This window comes from Zosterops lateralis (genome assembly GCF_965231275.1).
Source record: "Zosterops lateralis genome assembly, chromosome: 3".
NCBI lineage: Eukaryota > Metazoa > Chordata > Aves > Passeriformes > Zosteropidae > Zosterops > Zosterops lateralis.
Genome location: NC_139764.1, coordinates 50,295,815 through 50,313,226, shown reverse-complemented (window position 1 = coordinate 50,313,226; position 17,412 = coordinate 50,295,815). Strand labels below are relative to the sequence as shown.

Here is a 17,412-nt window from a genome sequence, read left to right as displayed (position 1 = left end):
CTCAGAAGTTTCATCCTGGATTTCTCCCCTAGGCTTGCTGCCTTCCAGCAACCAGATGACCAGATCACCCAGCAGCCTTCATAGCTGTACCACCTCAGTGAACCTTTAAACCTGAAACACATCTTATACCAGGTATATTTTTTAAACAGTAATGTTAATGAGTTAAGCTGGTAATATAAACCATTCTCATGAGACAGATGTGTCTAGAGTATGATTTTATGTCCAAGCTGTGGCCTGGGTACCATGTGGTTTAATGGTATGGTAGACTCAACTACTGTGGTTGTGAAACCACAGGATCATGATGTAATGCCTGAATGGCTCACACACTACCTTTACTGAGGATGGGAACATGCACAGATAGTGAGTGCAGTAATAAAACTCATGATTTTCACACTAATTACTTCTTTGCTCCTATAGCCAGAGCCTAATACGTGGCTTGATCTCACGTGAACTGCCCCACTGAATTCTAGATGTTTGCAAAAACAAAGATTCTATAAAATACAGAAGCATTCTTAGAAATTTGATGCAAAAAAAAATGTATTTATTTTGTGGCCTCACCTTAGCCATACAACACCCTCAAGATTTTAGATTTAATGAAAACATTACTCTTGTACTGCAGACAGCAGCTTGGAAATATGATCAGAGAAGTAAGGAGGGCAAAGAAAAAGCACCTCAAGCATTCTTTAAAAAAGAACTTTCCAAAATCTAATTTTTGCATCAGCCTCTTGATATTCTTGCAGTCTGACTCATAAAGTGCTGAGTGTGTGTGGGAGAGGCAGAGGGGGAGTGAAGGGATGGCACTGCCATTTAAAAAATAATTATAAATGGATAAAATGCCAACTGTCTGCGTTTTACCCTCCAGACATCATTAACTGGCCAAGATTATTGCCATTGTCTGTAACTAACAATGCAAAGATGATTACTTTTGTTTCTTAAATTTAAAAGAGACTGTCATGAGGCTTGACAGCAACCAATGCAACTTGCAAGGAACAGCTCAAGTCAGGAGTTTTCTAGACAGTTTTAGTGATGTTTCCTTTTTTTGTTCAAAACATAGCAATTTAAAATAAGTGCTTGCATGATCACGAGTAGTCTGGATTGCCATAAAGCAAAAATTCGCAGTATCATTTAGTTTATGCCATTTACTCCTTCTTGCTTCTGCTGACATGAACTGGTTTTGTTTTCTTTTCTGCAGGAGGGTTTCACCCCTGGCTGTCACCCACCACAACATCCTGCTGCGCGCGGGCTGCAGACCGCAGAGAGGAAGGTTTGACTTTTACATCCAAATGCAAACCCTGCTGTCTTTGGCAGCTTTCAGAATGTAAGGGAAGCACGTTGTGTACATGCCTAAACTTAGTAAAGGCAGTAGGACTGTGGTAGTGCCATGTTTTAACCCTTCATTCTCTGGGCCACACGTTGTTATACTTTTAAGACAAGATGTGTTCGGTAAAGTCAACACCACTGTCAAGACCTGTACTAGGGTGCACATCTATGAATGGGGTGAAATGCTATGAAAGCATGTTTGGGAGCTCTTTTTCTCACTATGCAAGATGCCTGAGAGGGAACCATGCAATGTGTGCTACAAGCTTATGGGTGCCTTTCAACTTGAATCATTCTATAACTTTATAAACTTTATAAACTGCCAAAAGTGTTCATAGAGAAGAAAACAATTCTGAGAAGCCCCACTACATCAGTTCCCTGCTATCAGGCCAGCTGGCTGGATGTGCCTGAGTGGAACACGATGGAAATGTGAGCACACAGAGAGGCCTTGTTTTCTGGACACAAAGACACAGGTTAAGGAATCCCACTCTTGGCTCTGAGCAAGCCACTCAACCTCACTGTTGCTTGACACAGAAGCACAGACCAGCTTCCCAAGGAGCCTGAGGCACAGCTTTTCACACAGCAATTTCTCTTTGCCTACTGACATTTTTTGGCACAGCATGTGCCATGCAGGGGCCTGGCAGCAATCTGCACCCACCCTCTGCTGATGCTCCCACCCTCTTCAGGCCAGAACCAATTCATCAGGATAACGAAAGGTGTCTGAGTGGGTGTTAAAGGAGAAAATAACAGACATTTTTGTGTAAAGCAAAGGACTACTCAGTGTCGCTGCTTCTCAGCACATATCCTTGGTTGACTTTAGGCATGTGTGTGTGTCTTGATTCCCTGTTTCTGAGACAGGCATTTTGGTGTTCAGTGGAGACAAGGTAGCAATGCCTCCAGTTATAGGAAGGTTTGCATGATTTTAGGTTCACAGGAAAGTTTCCCAGTGAAACCTTAGGTGTCTGTAGACTTGTATCCACCAGAGTACCTTGCAGATGTCACATAACTGAATTTAAATATTCCAATACCACTGAAGTTACCTGCAACACAGTTATTTCCGTGTTTGTATTTTGACTTCTGTGTGAACTGCTTCATGGTGCTGAAGTCCTGATGGTCAGTGTCTTCAGCTGCTGTTGATGTTCTTTTTTTCTCTAAGAAAACTGAAAGCAGATTTCCAAACAAATCATACTATGCTCCAAAACAGAATTTTATAAAGGAAGCTTTTTATAGCATCAGCTGCAGAGACAGGCCAAGGCCTCTTGACTAACAAAGACCTGTCAGTAATATGTCTTCTATTACCAAAACTTTGATAGTCTGTATCTTGCAGAATTAGACTTTTGCAGTTTTACTGATATGATCTTCTGTGGCACTTAGCAGACTTAGCAAAGACCAGGAAATGCAGATTACTATATTCCCACTCAAACATAATTGTCATTTTACTGCACGTTTCCCCACTAGGAAAAAAATAGTCAGGTTTTGAACACCTGTTGTACCAATAAGTCTGCATAGTATTCATATACAATTACATGCTACATACCATTGTCCTCTCTGGAGAAGAGCTTCAAGCATGGCAAGGTGGCAGCAAAACCCTTAGTGTCACTCAGCTTTCACTGGCTGTGCAGGAAGAAGCTCCAAAAAGGAGCAAGGTCAGGGACATAATGCTGCTATATTTGTGAAAATGCTGTACTGGAAAATGCTCAGGTCTGACTCCAAGCATATCTCTGAAAGGAGTTTTGATCTGGATCTGATCTGACAAGACTCAGGAGAGCATTTGTAGGTCGAATGACTCCCTCTCTAGGTTACCAGGCTGATATTTGAGTCACTCAGGTGCTCTGGCAGAGATAAGCATAATCTGCAATGACATCTAGGCTACACCAGAAGATAATGCTGCTTCTGGTGTATTATTCAAAATACATGCCAGCAGACTGGCTTCGGCTGCTTAAATACACACTGCAGTGCATTTGTGGCTAAAGCTGTACTCAGCGTGGCAGAACTAAACTGAGCTGCCACTCTCAGGAAAACCTTATTAGAATAATTTCACATTAGGCAGTTTATGTAACTAGATGATAAAAACATTGCTTTCTAGAAACACTGTCAAGTACTTATCCTCAAATAACCCATTCAACTTATTTTTAAACCAGAGGTAGCTGGAAATACTGACCATACAGATTCCTGGAAATCATTGCGCTGGAGCAACACTTCAACCTGCTTTTGACTGTCTTTGAGAATGCCATTTCAGATTAAAATGCTGAAGGTATCTTGCATTGAAAATCAAATCATGAGGATATCTAAACTGGTATGGGTTTCACTGCTGAGAGAAAAGGCAGATCACATGAATTTTGCAAAATTACTGACTTAGCCAGTTTCCAAAAAAACATATTGGTTTTTTTAAGTCCTTGAAAGCATGATTCCCATCATACAGTTATCAGACAAAGGATTTTCAAGTAATGCTGAACATAATTTATGCTGCAGACTGTGGAACAAACTTTTAGGACTGTTTGTTATACTAGGTGGAGATGATACAAAGGTATCATTAAGGGTTAGTATTATGGTATGGAGCCATGAGGCCGGTCCTCTGGCAATCGTTGTGTCATCTTAGCAAAAGGTCTGCAACTGTTTAAACATACTTAATATTTTGTGCTGCCAGAGTAGAGAAGAATCTCAGCCTATTTCTAAAACATCCAACTATTTTAAAATAAAATCATTAAATAACAGTGGCAGTATGATGTGTTTTCAGTATCCTGATTCTCTTCCTTTTGTTCTCCTTCAAGTGTTTTTTTGGGGCAAAGATTTACACAGGAATGAATGGCAAAAAGTGACATTGCTGTCATCAAGAGAAACCCCTTGGAATAGAAGAAATACCTCCAGCAAAGCTTTGGAGGGAACATGAAAAACGAGCAAAACACAACATGCGTTTTCAAAATTCATTCCAACATGAGAGGAACATAAAAGAGTGTTGCATATATGTCAATCCTTGCTTTGCTCATGCTCCCAGCAAAAAAAAAAACAAAAAAAAAAAAACCACCACAAAAAAAACAACCCTATGCTCACAAGAGAAATAGCTGCAAAGTTTAAGATGTCACCACCCCTCACAAGAGGTTATGCAGACATGCACCTCAGCACCCTCACAGCTTAGTTAAAACTCCTTTGAAAGGCATATTTATCTCCAGTCACTGGATTTTGTATGAAAACAGCTGAGATGAGTGAGTGCACACACTCCACTCCATTAGCTACTCTAACAGTCCCAGCTGAAGACATGTACTGGGCACATCTTAAATTGTGTCAGTTAGATTTGCCTGGATCTCATCCAGCCTCTCCTGAAGTTTCCACCATGCTCTCAGATCTTATGGAGACTGAATTAGCCAAGCTACACTTTCACTAATTTCCCAGCATTATCGCAGGCAGGTAACAGCTACTGATAGCTCTTTATGCTGTTGTCAAAAAATCTCTGATTCTTCCTACTTCCCCACAGTCAGCATTACTTTCTATTTTGGAATGACTGGTGCCCCTGGCTGACCTGCAAACTTCCTTTAGACCCACAGCTGGCAAGATCATGAACCAGTCGCAGAGCAGTGCTGTTTGCACTACTGTTTACAGAAATAGGTAATTCCTCCTCCCAGCTTTGTATTATTGTGTCAAGTGCTCCAGGAATTACATCTCATGTCCAGGCCATTTGCTGTGGAAATTATTTCCTCAGCAGATGTGTTGTCCCATGCATAGTAAGAAATGTTGGTATTTGATTTTCTCTGGGCAAAAAAACTAAATTAGAAAGTCAACAGTGCTTGTATATAACCTGAAGTGAAAACCTTACATAATTCTGAGGCCAGTAGATACTGGATTAAACTTTGCACTGGAGGCAAATTCTTGGATATACATCCTTGTTCCTGTTGTTCCTCTCCTGCTTTCAGAAGCAGAGAGAAAATGAAACTCAACTGCCCCAGGCAGTACACAAGTCACATTCTCCTCTCATTGTTACAGATTTATTTTAATTCCGAGTTTCTCTGTCTCTTTCTCCATGCTGTTCCCAGGAGCTCTGAACATTTTATTAGTATTGTTAAGATAAATCTGAAATAGGAGAGACATAAAGGTCTGTTCATAGTCCTGTCTTGGCTCCAACTCAGTACTGAGCCTTACATTTACAGGTTTGGTTTCTAGCAAATTTTCAAGGCTGAGCCCTTTAGTGTTTAAAGAGCTGTCATGAGCCTGCACAGAGAACTACTTCCTGGCTGCGATAGGTTGGTACTCTCTATACCAAAACTGACATCTCAGACAATCAGAAAGCACTTGGTATCTGTCAGCATACTCAGGCTATTCTATGAATCCAAACACTCCAGACTGAGGTGTGCAGCAAAACAGAAGCAGAAGAAAAAACAGCTGTAGTTATCTGGCAACACACGGCTGTCGGTCTCACCCCTCTGGCAGATGGCTTGGGTCTCTGTCCCCCTTCTTTCTGCCTGAGGAGCACAGGGGTGCAGGCACTTGCCAGCTCAGGTCTGGAAGCAGAAGAGCTGCACAAGAGTGACAGAGCACTGGAGCCAGTAAGCTGTGCTGAGCTCCTGCTCTGCTCCTGCACTCCAGCTGGCTTGGACCCAGACAGCTCAAGTTTCTCTGCATATCACTTCCCTGCTCTCCAGATTCTGGGGCCAGCACAAGCAGAGGCAGCCCAGATCTGTTTGCACACAGGATCTAAGTTGTTTTCCTGTTGCACGAAGTAGAGCAAAACAAGATGAAAGGGGTAGCAGCTGGAGCTACACAGCTTTGTAGAGATTCCATAACGATGTGCGCATTTGCTGGATCTGTAAATGAGGAGATGCTTTTCAAACATTTTGCACTTGTAAAAGGCTGCTGAGCGAAATTCACCCACCCTGCAACTTTAAGAGCTGCAGCTGTAGAGTGTAAGCAAAGAGCAGTAAGCAGTTTTCTTACCCAGGCTGCTTTCCTCATGCAGCAACTCTTTCTCCCTACTGGAGGGTGCACTTTTACCTTATAAAAAGAATCAGCAGGAAGCTAGGAAACAATTAAAAAGGCTTTTTTCTTTCCCTCCCCTGCAACCTTCTACCTGGAGAGATTTAGAGAAAGTAGGACTTCTATGAGGAAAAGAATCACAGCCTGAAGCTGCTGTACTAACTTCCAGTTAACACTGCATGAAAGCATTCAGGGAGCTCCTCACCCACTTCCTTCACAAGCTTAGAGGACAAGGAAATGAAAGCATATGATCCTGCCACAAATGAACAAGGTACATTTAACAGTCATGCCTTTTTGTGCACAATCTGGTCAATCCAAAGGGCAGTTATTCTTTTATTGAATCACACTGCAAAATTATTTCCATCTCACTGTCGTGCTTTCTGAATAGTTGCCTAAATATACGCCTTGCAGGAATTCAGTTTGCTTTCAATTCAGATTGCAAATCAAAAGAGAAACCAAAGCAGTAAGAAAACCACAAATTTAAGTATGTGCTTTTATTTTATACTTTCATGGCACATTTTCATTTGTAAACATTAAATTACCAGTCCTCTTCTTCATATGTTGAAAATAACCACCAGACATTTGAGAGAATTACCTGAGATTTAAAAATAAAAAAGGAAAAAAAAAAGAGAGAAAAAGATCTGGCATCTTTTATGTTACTCACATACAGTACCATTTTAGGAAGACTTACAAAAGGGAATGTTTTCCAAAATAGGAAACAGTTTTCTTTTGACTACAAAGGTATACAAAATACATCAAAATGCCTTGGAATGATCAGCCTTATTAAGAATATGTGGAAAATCAAACAACGGTTCAATTGATCAAACTGTTTCAAACAATTCCATTAATGCATAGCTGAAATACTGCATCAGTCCTGCAGCAGCATGATGTCCACATTGTCATGAACACCTTGTAAAAGCAGCTCTCCTTGGTAAGTGACGATCTTCCGTCGTTTCGCCGCCTTAAGTGTTCCCACTAGGGCTTCAAAGAGGTTGGCACACTTCTCATCAGCAAACAGCACACCAAACTTCACGCTCACTTGTCCATCAGCATCTAAATAAAAGACATAAGGTAGATTTCCTTTAAGTTACTGGGGAGATAAGGTGACACGGGGAACATTGACGGTAAGCCCCACTATGTTTCCCAATTTATTTGGGATCATATTATGAATGCTGATGATAAACAGTAGGCAGAACTACTGCCTAATCTAACTTTGCCTTTCCTTCTGGAGACTTGTATCAAGGACCACATATCTGCTCTGTTTACTTTTATTGATGACTTTCTGAAATCTATGACAAGCATAGGCTATTGAACTTCTTCACAGGGTTTGGAGGAAATTAGTTTTAAATAACTAAAATCCTAGAAAATCAAACTGAGAGAGACCCATAAAGATCAAGTCCAACACCCTGCTCCTCCAACCTAAATCTAAACCATACATTAAGATTTTTTTTTTCATTATTTTTTAACTCATTAATATTTGAGGGTCACATTGAAAAGGCTGCAATGTGAATTTTCACACAAAGCAAAAATTTAAAAATATATGTTGAAGTTATGTTATTCCTAAAAGGTAGATGCAGTCATACAAAATGCGAGATGCACGTATGTGTTTAGGTTTTAAAAACAAGTGGAACTGGATATATGGCACCAGAACTGACATATAGGAGCAGGTAGCACATCCACAAAATTCATAAATATTTGTAAAGAAAGAGGAGTTTTAGCAATGAAAAACAATCTTGAGAGAGAATGGTACTTTCTTAGAAAGTTTAAGGGAGTTTGGAACTACACATATAACTCCTCGGTTAGTTTTAGTCATACAGACCAATTTCTTCCAAATAATACAACCATGAACAGAACTGAAATGCATGAATTCTGAAGCAAAGAAGTAACCAAGGAAGGAGGTGGAAGGAGAAGGTGCAACTTTATTCTGTGGTGACTGTAGTGAGTATTGAAGGCCTAAAGGAAAGGATTCAGAGAGCAGGATTTCAGGCCTACATCTTCTCTGCTGCAGAGGCTTGTATGTTTAACTTTACAGCAGAACTACTTTAAAGGGTGGAACACAGGCAGTACAATACAGTATGCAACATACAATACAGTGCAACATTAAGTGCATATGCAGGTTTTCAGGTTACCTGTTTCTTTGAACTTGCCAAGTTCTTAGTTTGATATAACATCACTACATCTGTATGACACGAATGCATGGTGACATGTGTGTACATACACACATCTATAACATGACTACATCCAAACAGAGATACTACAATACTTACTTTTGGTCCCCAGGCGCCGAATCTCCTCAACTAACAGGCTAATTTCATGTTCCACATTCATGGTGGTCTAAAATGAAAAAAAAATAAATTACAAAGTTATTAGGAACCCTGTAAATCCTTTGCACCATTCTGGTGTGTTCTCAGTTCTTCAGGAATGTCACAACACTTCATAAATCCCACTAGCCTGGAGATGCATGACTACAGGATGATCTAGGATTTTAGTCTTGAACAGATAAAGAGCCTCTGCACCTCCACATTTGAAGGGAACAGAAGTTAAATTCTTGTTACATTCTATACACAAATATAAGGAGCCAATCTCAAAATATGACAGATGCGGGAAGGTCAAGGAAGAGGAGGGTTGTTTGTTTTAAAGAATGAGCTTAAATTGCCAAAGAATCAGAGCAATTCACTAACATGACAGGTCTTCAGAGGATTTGCAACTTTCCATCAATGGCCTCAATTAAAATGGAACATCTGCCTTTAAATTTCTCTCTGGGATATGTGGTAGATTTGGTTTCTTAAACCACACCACAGCTTTCTACATATGCTGGGAAGATCCTGGAGACATACGTTGCTGGTTACAGACACACATGGTGGCTGAAAGGACGGCAGCTCCTGCATACCTGCTGAGAGCAGAACTGATCCAAACCACACAAGTGACCTAAGGCAGTCAACATTTTTGCCACTCAGAGTGGTTCCAAGAATCTACTACCCTGCCAAACATATCCTGGGCACCTCTTTGCCGTGAGCAAAGGCAGCAATTTGCACCAAGGTGTACCAATGCCATGTGACACTTTAGCCGTAGGTGGCACAACATGTGGCACACCACAGTCACACACAACACTCATCTGGCTACAAAGTGTCCACAGTTAACAACTGCAGACACCTGAACCCTGTTTCATGGCCTGTGCTGCATAAAGCAGCATCAACACAATGAAACCTTTAAACGTTGAACTCCTTAAGCAAAAACCGGCATTAAGGTAAGCACAAGAAAATGGGCATCACAGACAAAGCAAGGCATCAAATGCAGCTTTCACAGGTGCCAACAATGCAGCCTGGAAAAGCCACTGAGAGCTTTTGGAGCTGAGCACTAGCTAAAAAGAGCTCAGTGAGCACTGAGACCCACTCTGTTGTTCAAGAAAGTGGGATTTTTGCACTAGTATGAAAGTGGAGTAAAAAAATAGACATCTGAATGCATCACAAACTCTTCCTAATAGAAAACCTTTCCCTCCTTCCTTTCTTTAATGAGTTAAAATAGGTAAGAGTGACATAGTTCCACTTCCTGACCCCTTATGATTTACCCAAGAGGGAAAAAAAAAACCTTTGCAGCAGAGTCTGATTTTTAGATCCAAAATTCACATGCAAAAAAAATGTTTCTTTTTAACATGCAAACCCGAGCAAGCTTAATGATCAGCAGGGGTTTTGGGCAAAGCCCCGGCCAAACCACAGGTTCATCCCTGGTGCACGGTGGGAGCAGCACTGCAGTGGATATCAGCAGACCGACAGGAAAAAAACTGGACGAGGGAGCTCGGCTGCAAAGGGCAGGGCAGCGAGGCTGCGATTGCCTTGGGTGAATCCCACAAACTTCCGGATTTTGTTCGGCTCGGCACTACAGAGATCAAGTCAGCAAGGGAAGCATGACCCACCTCTCAGAAAGCTTACACTGCCTTTATTTGACAGACTGCTAGTTTTGATATTGGTCATCACAACGGCACAACTATCTCCTTTTTAAAGACGTTCTTCTCACTTTAAAGGCCCTTTTTTACTTCCAGCTCTTTAAATTCATGCTGATTTCTAATTATTTTCATACATGTACACCATTAATATAAACAGCAGTATTTAATTTTTTTTAAAAAAAGTTGAATTCTACGTTATTAGGCAAGACTTTTGAGATCAGAGAAGCGAGGAGTCGGGATACTCGGTATTTCCAAACTTAAATATTTGCTCTGTACCGTAGATGCTCAACACACCGACTATCAAAAGTGCACGGCAGCTGTTACAATCTAACATTCCTGACGGCAATGCACCGCCGCAGGGCAGTCCGTGCTGCGGAAATTAAACTTCTCCTTATTTGGCAGAACCGCTGGAGCGCGCACACGCGCACACACACGCGCGCACACACACACGCGCGCACACACACACGCGCACACACGCGCGCACAGACACGCGCGCACACACACACGCACGCGCGCACGTCTGTCACCCACGGCACCGAGCCGTCCCCTCGCACGCCCCGCGGCCCCTCGGCGGGACGGCGCCGGGCGGCAGAGCGCGGCTCCCTCCCACACCCCGGCGGGGAGCACCGGGAAGCGGCTCCGCCCGGGCAGCGCCTCTGCCCCCGGCGCGGAGGGAGGGCAGCATGGGTCCCTGGGGCGGAGGGAAGGAAGAAAGGACGGCTCCCTGGCGCGGAGGGAGGGTGGGAAGGACGGACGGAGGGACGGCTGTCCGCTGTCCGCGACCCGCTCCCGCCCGCCGCCACTCACCCGCTGCCGCCGCCGCTGTGGCCTCTCGGAGCCGGCGGAGCCGCGGGGCAGCGCCGGGCGGGGCCAGGGCCGGCGAGGGGCGGGCAGAGGTGGCTCTGCCTTCCCCGTCCGCACCGCCCCCCGCGCTGCGCTCCCCCCGCCCCGGGGCGGCGCTCCGGCCATCTTGGCGCTGCCGTGAGGGGACTGGGGGGGCGGCCCTGCCCTGCCCTACCCGGGCCCCTCTGCCCGCGCCCTGCCCGGGTTAAATTCCTCCCGCGGCACGGCCGTCAGTGAGTTTGTTAGGTAAAACGCCTTCCAAGGCCGGCCCTTCAGCAGCTCCCCCTCTTCCAGTTGGTCAGCTTTCTATAATTCACCGTGTTGCTTCACTCTCCGTCACCGTCCCATGCCCCAGCTCCGCTGGCATCCCCCGGTGACATGCCACATTCTTGGGCCTCCCACATTTGTTTTTTCCTAGAAAACCAGTCCTCCTTCCAAAGAAAATGAACGAGTTTGTTTAACACCATTTACCCCCGATAAAGTTGTGTTGCGGTGTATCTGTGTTTCCATTCCGCACCCATATCCTGGCACCCTACGCTGCAGAAAGAATGCAATTTGATTTTTTCTGTCTTGTGTCATGGCATTCACTGCTGCTCTTGCCTCTCCTCCTTCCTCTTCACCTCAGAGAAAGGATTACGTTCTCTATGAAGGACTCGGGCATCTAAACTGAGAGCTGCATTAACTCCTACATAACAGTGAAGCTGCCGCCAGCCCCCCGGTCAGAGTCAAGGCTCTCCCAAAAATTCTCCCTGCCACAGCTGAAGGCACTGCCGTTCCCGGCTGTCTCTCCCACCTCCTCATCAGGCATGACTGCCCCTAAAGCAGAGTTGAGAAAAGAAACTATTTCCAGCCCTTGCAATTCACAGTTTTCATGCACTGGTTTCTGAATGTGAGGCTGAGATTCTTTCTCAGACTGTGAGCTGTGCCAGTGGGGCTGGTCCCTTATTACATTCTCCCATCCCAGGTGTGAGGCGGAATTAATAGGTGATGGCACCTCAAACCACTGCAGCAAGCTCTGCTAGGGCTCAAACCTCCAGCTAGATAAATTGATTTGCACAATAGAAGTGATGGCCAAGAAGATCACATATTTATCACTCCAGGGATTATAGTCCAAGCCCATTGCTTTTCCAAGGGATTTTTTGGATGGTGTTTTCATAAACAGACTAACTTTTCCATTAAATAATCACTATTTATTGATCAGTTACAGAATCTTTGTTAGTTAAAAAACAAGAAAACATACTGCTTTCTGGTTTTGATATGCTATCAAAATATTTTCTGGAGCAGATTAGATTTATTTTACATCACTAAGGGGTGCGCTTTGCAAAAAAAAAAAACAAACTTGATAGTTAGGAAAACAAGATCAAAAGGGCTACATTCCTAAGTTTCTAATTAAATAAATGAAATATAAATCTATCTGAATTGTATCAAAAAACAGTGAAAATCCCCAAGAGAATGTAGTATCTGAAGAGCACTGGTGCTCTGTGCATATGATGCCATATGTACGTACTGCTTTTCTAAGGTCTTTGTTATGTTGGCTGACATGGTGCTAAATACTACAGTAAAAAAAAAGGTCATTTTTAGGGCAGATCTGAGATAAAGCTTTTAAAAGTGAATCTGATTAGTATGTTAGCAAATACATTGAAGATTCCAGTCAGTTAGCAGTATAGAATAAAAGTGCTTATCTTCTGGTTCTATTGTTAACAACAAGCTTTCAGTTGCACATAATCTAGATTTCTTAATCATCAAAAAACCTCATTGCATTTGCACAAATAATGTAGGCCTTTGCATAATGTGATTTTTATTATGGATAATTTATGTTTGATCGAGTAATAGTTTGTGACTTTTCAGGGTACGGGTATTAATATTGTGCTGCTGATGAAATCTATGTTAGAAATTCTTTTCAGTTTTGACTCATAGACCCTAATTTAAAAGAATCATCAACTATATATCTGAGAAAGATGAACAAAACTCTGTAATTCCTCATTTTATTTTCTTTTAACACTTTTTTTGTGTGTTTTTTAAGCCTAATATATATTTTTAAGCCTAATATATTTTTTTATTCTGTCTTTTGAAAAGGAAGTGTTATACCCAAGTATTTGCCTCCAGGCATCAGGAGATTATTTAAACACTTTTGTTACTATTTTTTTCATGGCCCTTTCAAGTCATGTAATGCTAAAATAGGTTATTAAGAAATCAAAACCATCTAATCAAAACCAAATCAAAACCATTAAGAAATCAAACCATTGTTACCATGACAATTAAGGTAACAAATACTGCCAAAGTCAAAAATTAGCTGGGCAGCATCAGAACTGGATGACTGATTATGTCCTTACAGGGGCAGCAGCAGTGAGCAGGAAACATAATAATTATGGAGATGGTGATTTCTCATCATTCTGTTTCCACAAATTGATACTGTTTTAAAAATGAAAGAAGTGCAAAGTTGTCCTTTACAGGTTCACAGGACAGACATGGAAATATTGCTCATACATATTTCATGTAACTGGTGAAGGTCATCATCAGAATCATAATTCATTATGCATTTTAGCTGTGTAAGAGTGCTCCCTAAACTCATGAGATTTTGCCTTAAAACAGACTATTCTGATTTGACCTTCCTTGGCATCTCACTTTATTGTTACTGTCCCCCCAGATGCCCATGAAGGCAGCCAAACAGATGAATTATGCACAATGTAAAAAACATCACTTGAGAACAACACAATCGAAATACTGCATCTGATCAAACCATCAATTTAACTGGACATTTTGCCTCCAGCAGGCACCAAGAGCAGGCATTTGGAAACAGTGCAATCAATGAAAAATATCGGTTTTTCTTCTGGCTCCTGGCACTTACTGGAGCAAGTAATTATTCTATCTTCTCCTTTCTCCATCACATTCCCTAATTTAATCTCGTATAAGATGAATATGTCTCTATGTTGCTACTCCTTGTTTCTCTTTATAATTTTTCAAACAATTCTGTGTTAGTTTCTGAGACTGAAGTAGCAGAACTGTCAGTATTACTCAGCATGTGGGTAGAGTATATACAAAAGATGTAAGGATGTTTTCTGTTTTGTTCTCACTCCCAATAATAAAAATTCCCAACATTTTACTTGACTTTTTAAAAGTTCTAGGCACCATGCACACGATGGTTTCAAAAACTATTTCCAAAGTGATAGTAATTAATTGCTCTGTTACAGATAATTAGGATTACTCACCCTCCAGTACACTGCTTTGCATTTTTCAGTACCATCAGGTATTTCACTGTGTAATTTAAAATAGGATTACACAAACTTTATCATCTCCTTTCCCATGTCTTCAACGACAGCCTTGAATAGCACAGGAGGTCCAAACAGAAATGGTACTAAGAGCGCAGTAGTAATTAGTAACCTCTCTTGGTCATGACTATCAGGTGACTACCAGCTTTACCTCTTTGTCTTCTCTTACCTTTCAGCTGTTCATTGATTCTGAATAAAATCTGAATACCTTCTCACGCCATGAGAAATTAGTTCTAGTACTTAATTAGTACTTAATGTTTACAGTAAGCACGTGGTAAACATTTGTTACAGGTTTCTCCAGAGACAGGTGTTTAACACCATTAGGGCCAAGCCTGAAAAATTTGGGGAAAAGTTACAAGGTCATTTGCTAGGTAAAGGTCATTTATACTGTTTTCCAGCATATATTAACTAGATATTCTGACTTTACTAGTATATATTGATAACCGATGCTGTTCTTGCTTTGTATAATACTGTTCTTTTAAAATTTTGTCATATTATATGTGCTTATACACAAGGCATATGCATCACATGTACATACACAGAGTTTTCTGTTGAGATCCTTCTGAGCTAAAAAACATTGGAACTGACTCCATGATTTGCATATTTCACTGTTAGGTGAGATCATCTTAACAGCTTTCTTACATAATCCATGTCTTACTTTTGTCTTAAAACACATTTTTGTTTGACATGTTGATTTAGTAGAGACATCAGTTCCTGCTGCATGTACCTGTGTCCCATCCCCTTGTTTTAACATCAGTAACTTGTACCTGTTCAAAGTGCCAGATTCTCCTTACTGTCTCCAAAGCTGGATGGAAACTGTGGTGCTGTGATTCAAACAGGAGTGTGTGGATGTGTCTTGTCTTGACCTACCATCAGGTATCTGTGTCATCAACCTGCCCTGAGTCACTTCTCACCACGGGTGTATTGCACCCATGGTGCAGTTGTGCTGTAGGGTTGTGCTGTAGTTACTCAATATGAACTCGTAAAGCCACGTCAGCCCAGGCTAAAACAGGTCGTAAAAGTCCTCTTATGATTTAAAGGTTTCAAGTGCGCTCCTTATTCCTATGGACTTTGTATCACCACAGAAAATGTAAGATGCCTTTTCTAGAACACAACAGCATCCGTGGGTACAATGAGAAATTAAAATTCAAGTCAATGCTGTTATAGAAACCTGAGGGAAATAAGCAATATTCAGAGAGTATGGATATTAGGAGCAGTCAAAAGAATAGCTGTATTTTTTGAGACAAGCCAATCAATGAGGAAAACAACACTCCATATCCAAAGCATATTCATAGTTTTTTGGTTCAATCATTGTCTTCCTTGGCCACTTTCTCTGTCCTAAGTCAGCAGTTGCTTCAAGGGAGAAAATGATTTAACCAAAATGAAAAGCATGGTGATGCTCTGGAAAACTTTCCATGAATTTACATGTAGAGCCACATTTAAAAATATTAATTGTACAGACTCATAGCTTTACTTTTCCTACAATGACCAAAAAAGACCAAACCAAAAGAGAGCAACAGGAAAAAAAAAAAAAAAGAAAAAAAAAAAGAAAAAAACAAAAAAAACAAAAACAAAAACAAAAAAAAAAAAAAAAACAAAAACAAAAAAAAAAAAAAAAAAAAACAAACAAAAAAAAAAAAACCACAACTTTCTTTTTTTTATTCTCTCGGTGAGTTGAAAAAGTAACTAAGCAAAATGTAAACATTTATTTTAATGTAAAATCAAATATGCCAGACTAGCCTCAGAACAAGAGAGACTACAAATACAAACACAGTGACTGCTGACAGTCTTGGTTCTTGAATGAGCACTTCAATTGAGATAGATGGAATGATTCACTTAAGCTCACTGGTGTCTGTCCAGGAGAGAGGACTTATTTCAGGAATGGCCTCAGTTCATCACAACCTTCTTATTATTCACTAGGTGACTGAACAATATATAATGCTGCTGCTCCCTAAATTTAGCATGTAAACCTTTACTACACTGGAATAGAAAAGAGAAGGAGTATTTAAAATCGTGAAGTAAATCACTGAAATTACTTGCTCCACCCCAAGCGAAGAGTAAACCTCTGGATGAAATGACAGAAAGATGCTGCATCAATACAAGCTAAAAGACAGGGCCCATAATATTAGTTACACAGCACACCATGTGTCTGAGAGCAGTTACTTGAAAACTGTAGGAACCCAACCAAAGCCTTTCTCAACAGGCACGAAGTCAAAATTATTTGGGGGGGGTGACGCTTTTCTACACAAAAGGATGTGAAGTAAAGAGGATGTGCATTAATGTTTTGAGGGAGCAGAGCATCAAAAAGTGTTTGGAGACAGTTTACAAAGAGAAAAAAAAGTACAAATAGCTGATTGTATGTAATGTGGTTTAGATTGTTCTTTGTTATAAGAGCTGAATATTTGTGAGCAAGCAGCATGAAGACTAAATAGTTTCTCATATTCCTGGTGTCAAAAAATCTTGTGTGGCAAGGAAACAGCAGTACATCTCCTGATCTCCAGACAGCATGGGAACAGCTGAATCATCCAGTCCCTCTGTCCTCTTGTTTGGTATGCATCATGGAAAAAAATCACCTCCCTTTCTCCTTTTCCCCTATACATATACATACACATACTGATATTTTGAGGAGTTTTTCAGAAAATGAAAATACAGGTTTTGCATAAAAGATGTCAAATAATGGTAGCAGAGATGACAGTTATATCAATATGGAATTAGTATTCACATCCATATCAAATATAGTTGTAGGTGTAATATCTTTATTTATTGGTTTTATATAAATTTTCTTTCTAAAGTTCAGGCATTTATTATGAGTCATGACAGAAGCACATCAAATTGAAATGGAACTGTGGATTTAAATTTTCAGAATGCATTTATTTAGCATATGAAATCGTGTCATGACACAAGTCTTCACAGTAATTTTTTTTTAATTGGTAAAATGTCAAGACCTTCTGACCATGCAATCATGGTTCACAGAAGTTTACCGTTTGCTAAAAATAGGGAAGAAAATTTTCTTTATCAATGGATTCAGGACAGTTAATGACAAGTTAATTCAAGATTCCTGTTCATGAGCATTTT

At 40.9% G+C, this 17,412-nt stretch overlaps 1 protein-coding gene across 1 annotated transcript; it reads right to left on the bottom strand.

Annotated features, from left to right (window-relative positions):
• Positions 1–6,761: 6,761 nt before the first annotated feature.
• Positions 6,762–8,656, bottom strand: ABRACL (ABRA C-terminal like). Its single transcript, XM_083857783.1, has 2 exons — positions 8,550–8,656; positions 6,762–7,335 (listed from the first exon to the last, which is right to left on the bottom strand). Exons 1-2 carry the CDS (start codon positions 8,608–8,610, stop codon positions 7,151–7,153), a joined length of 246 nt encoding a protein of 81 aa, XP_083713909.1. The 5' UTR covers positions 8,611–8,656; the 3' UTR covers positions 6,762–7,150.
• Positions 8,657–17,412: the final 8,756 nt, after the last annotated feature.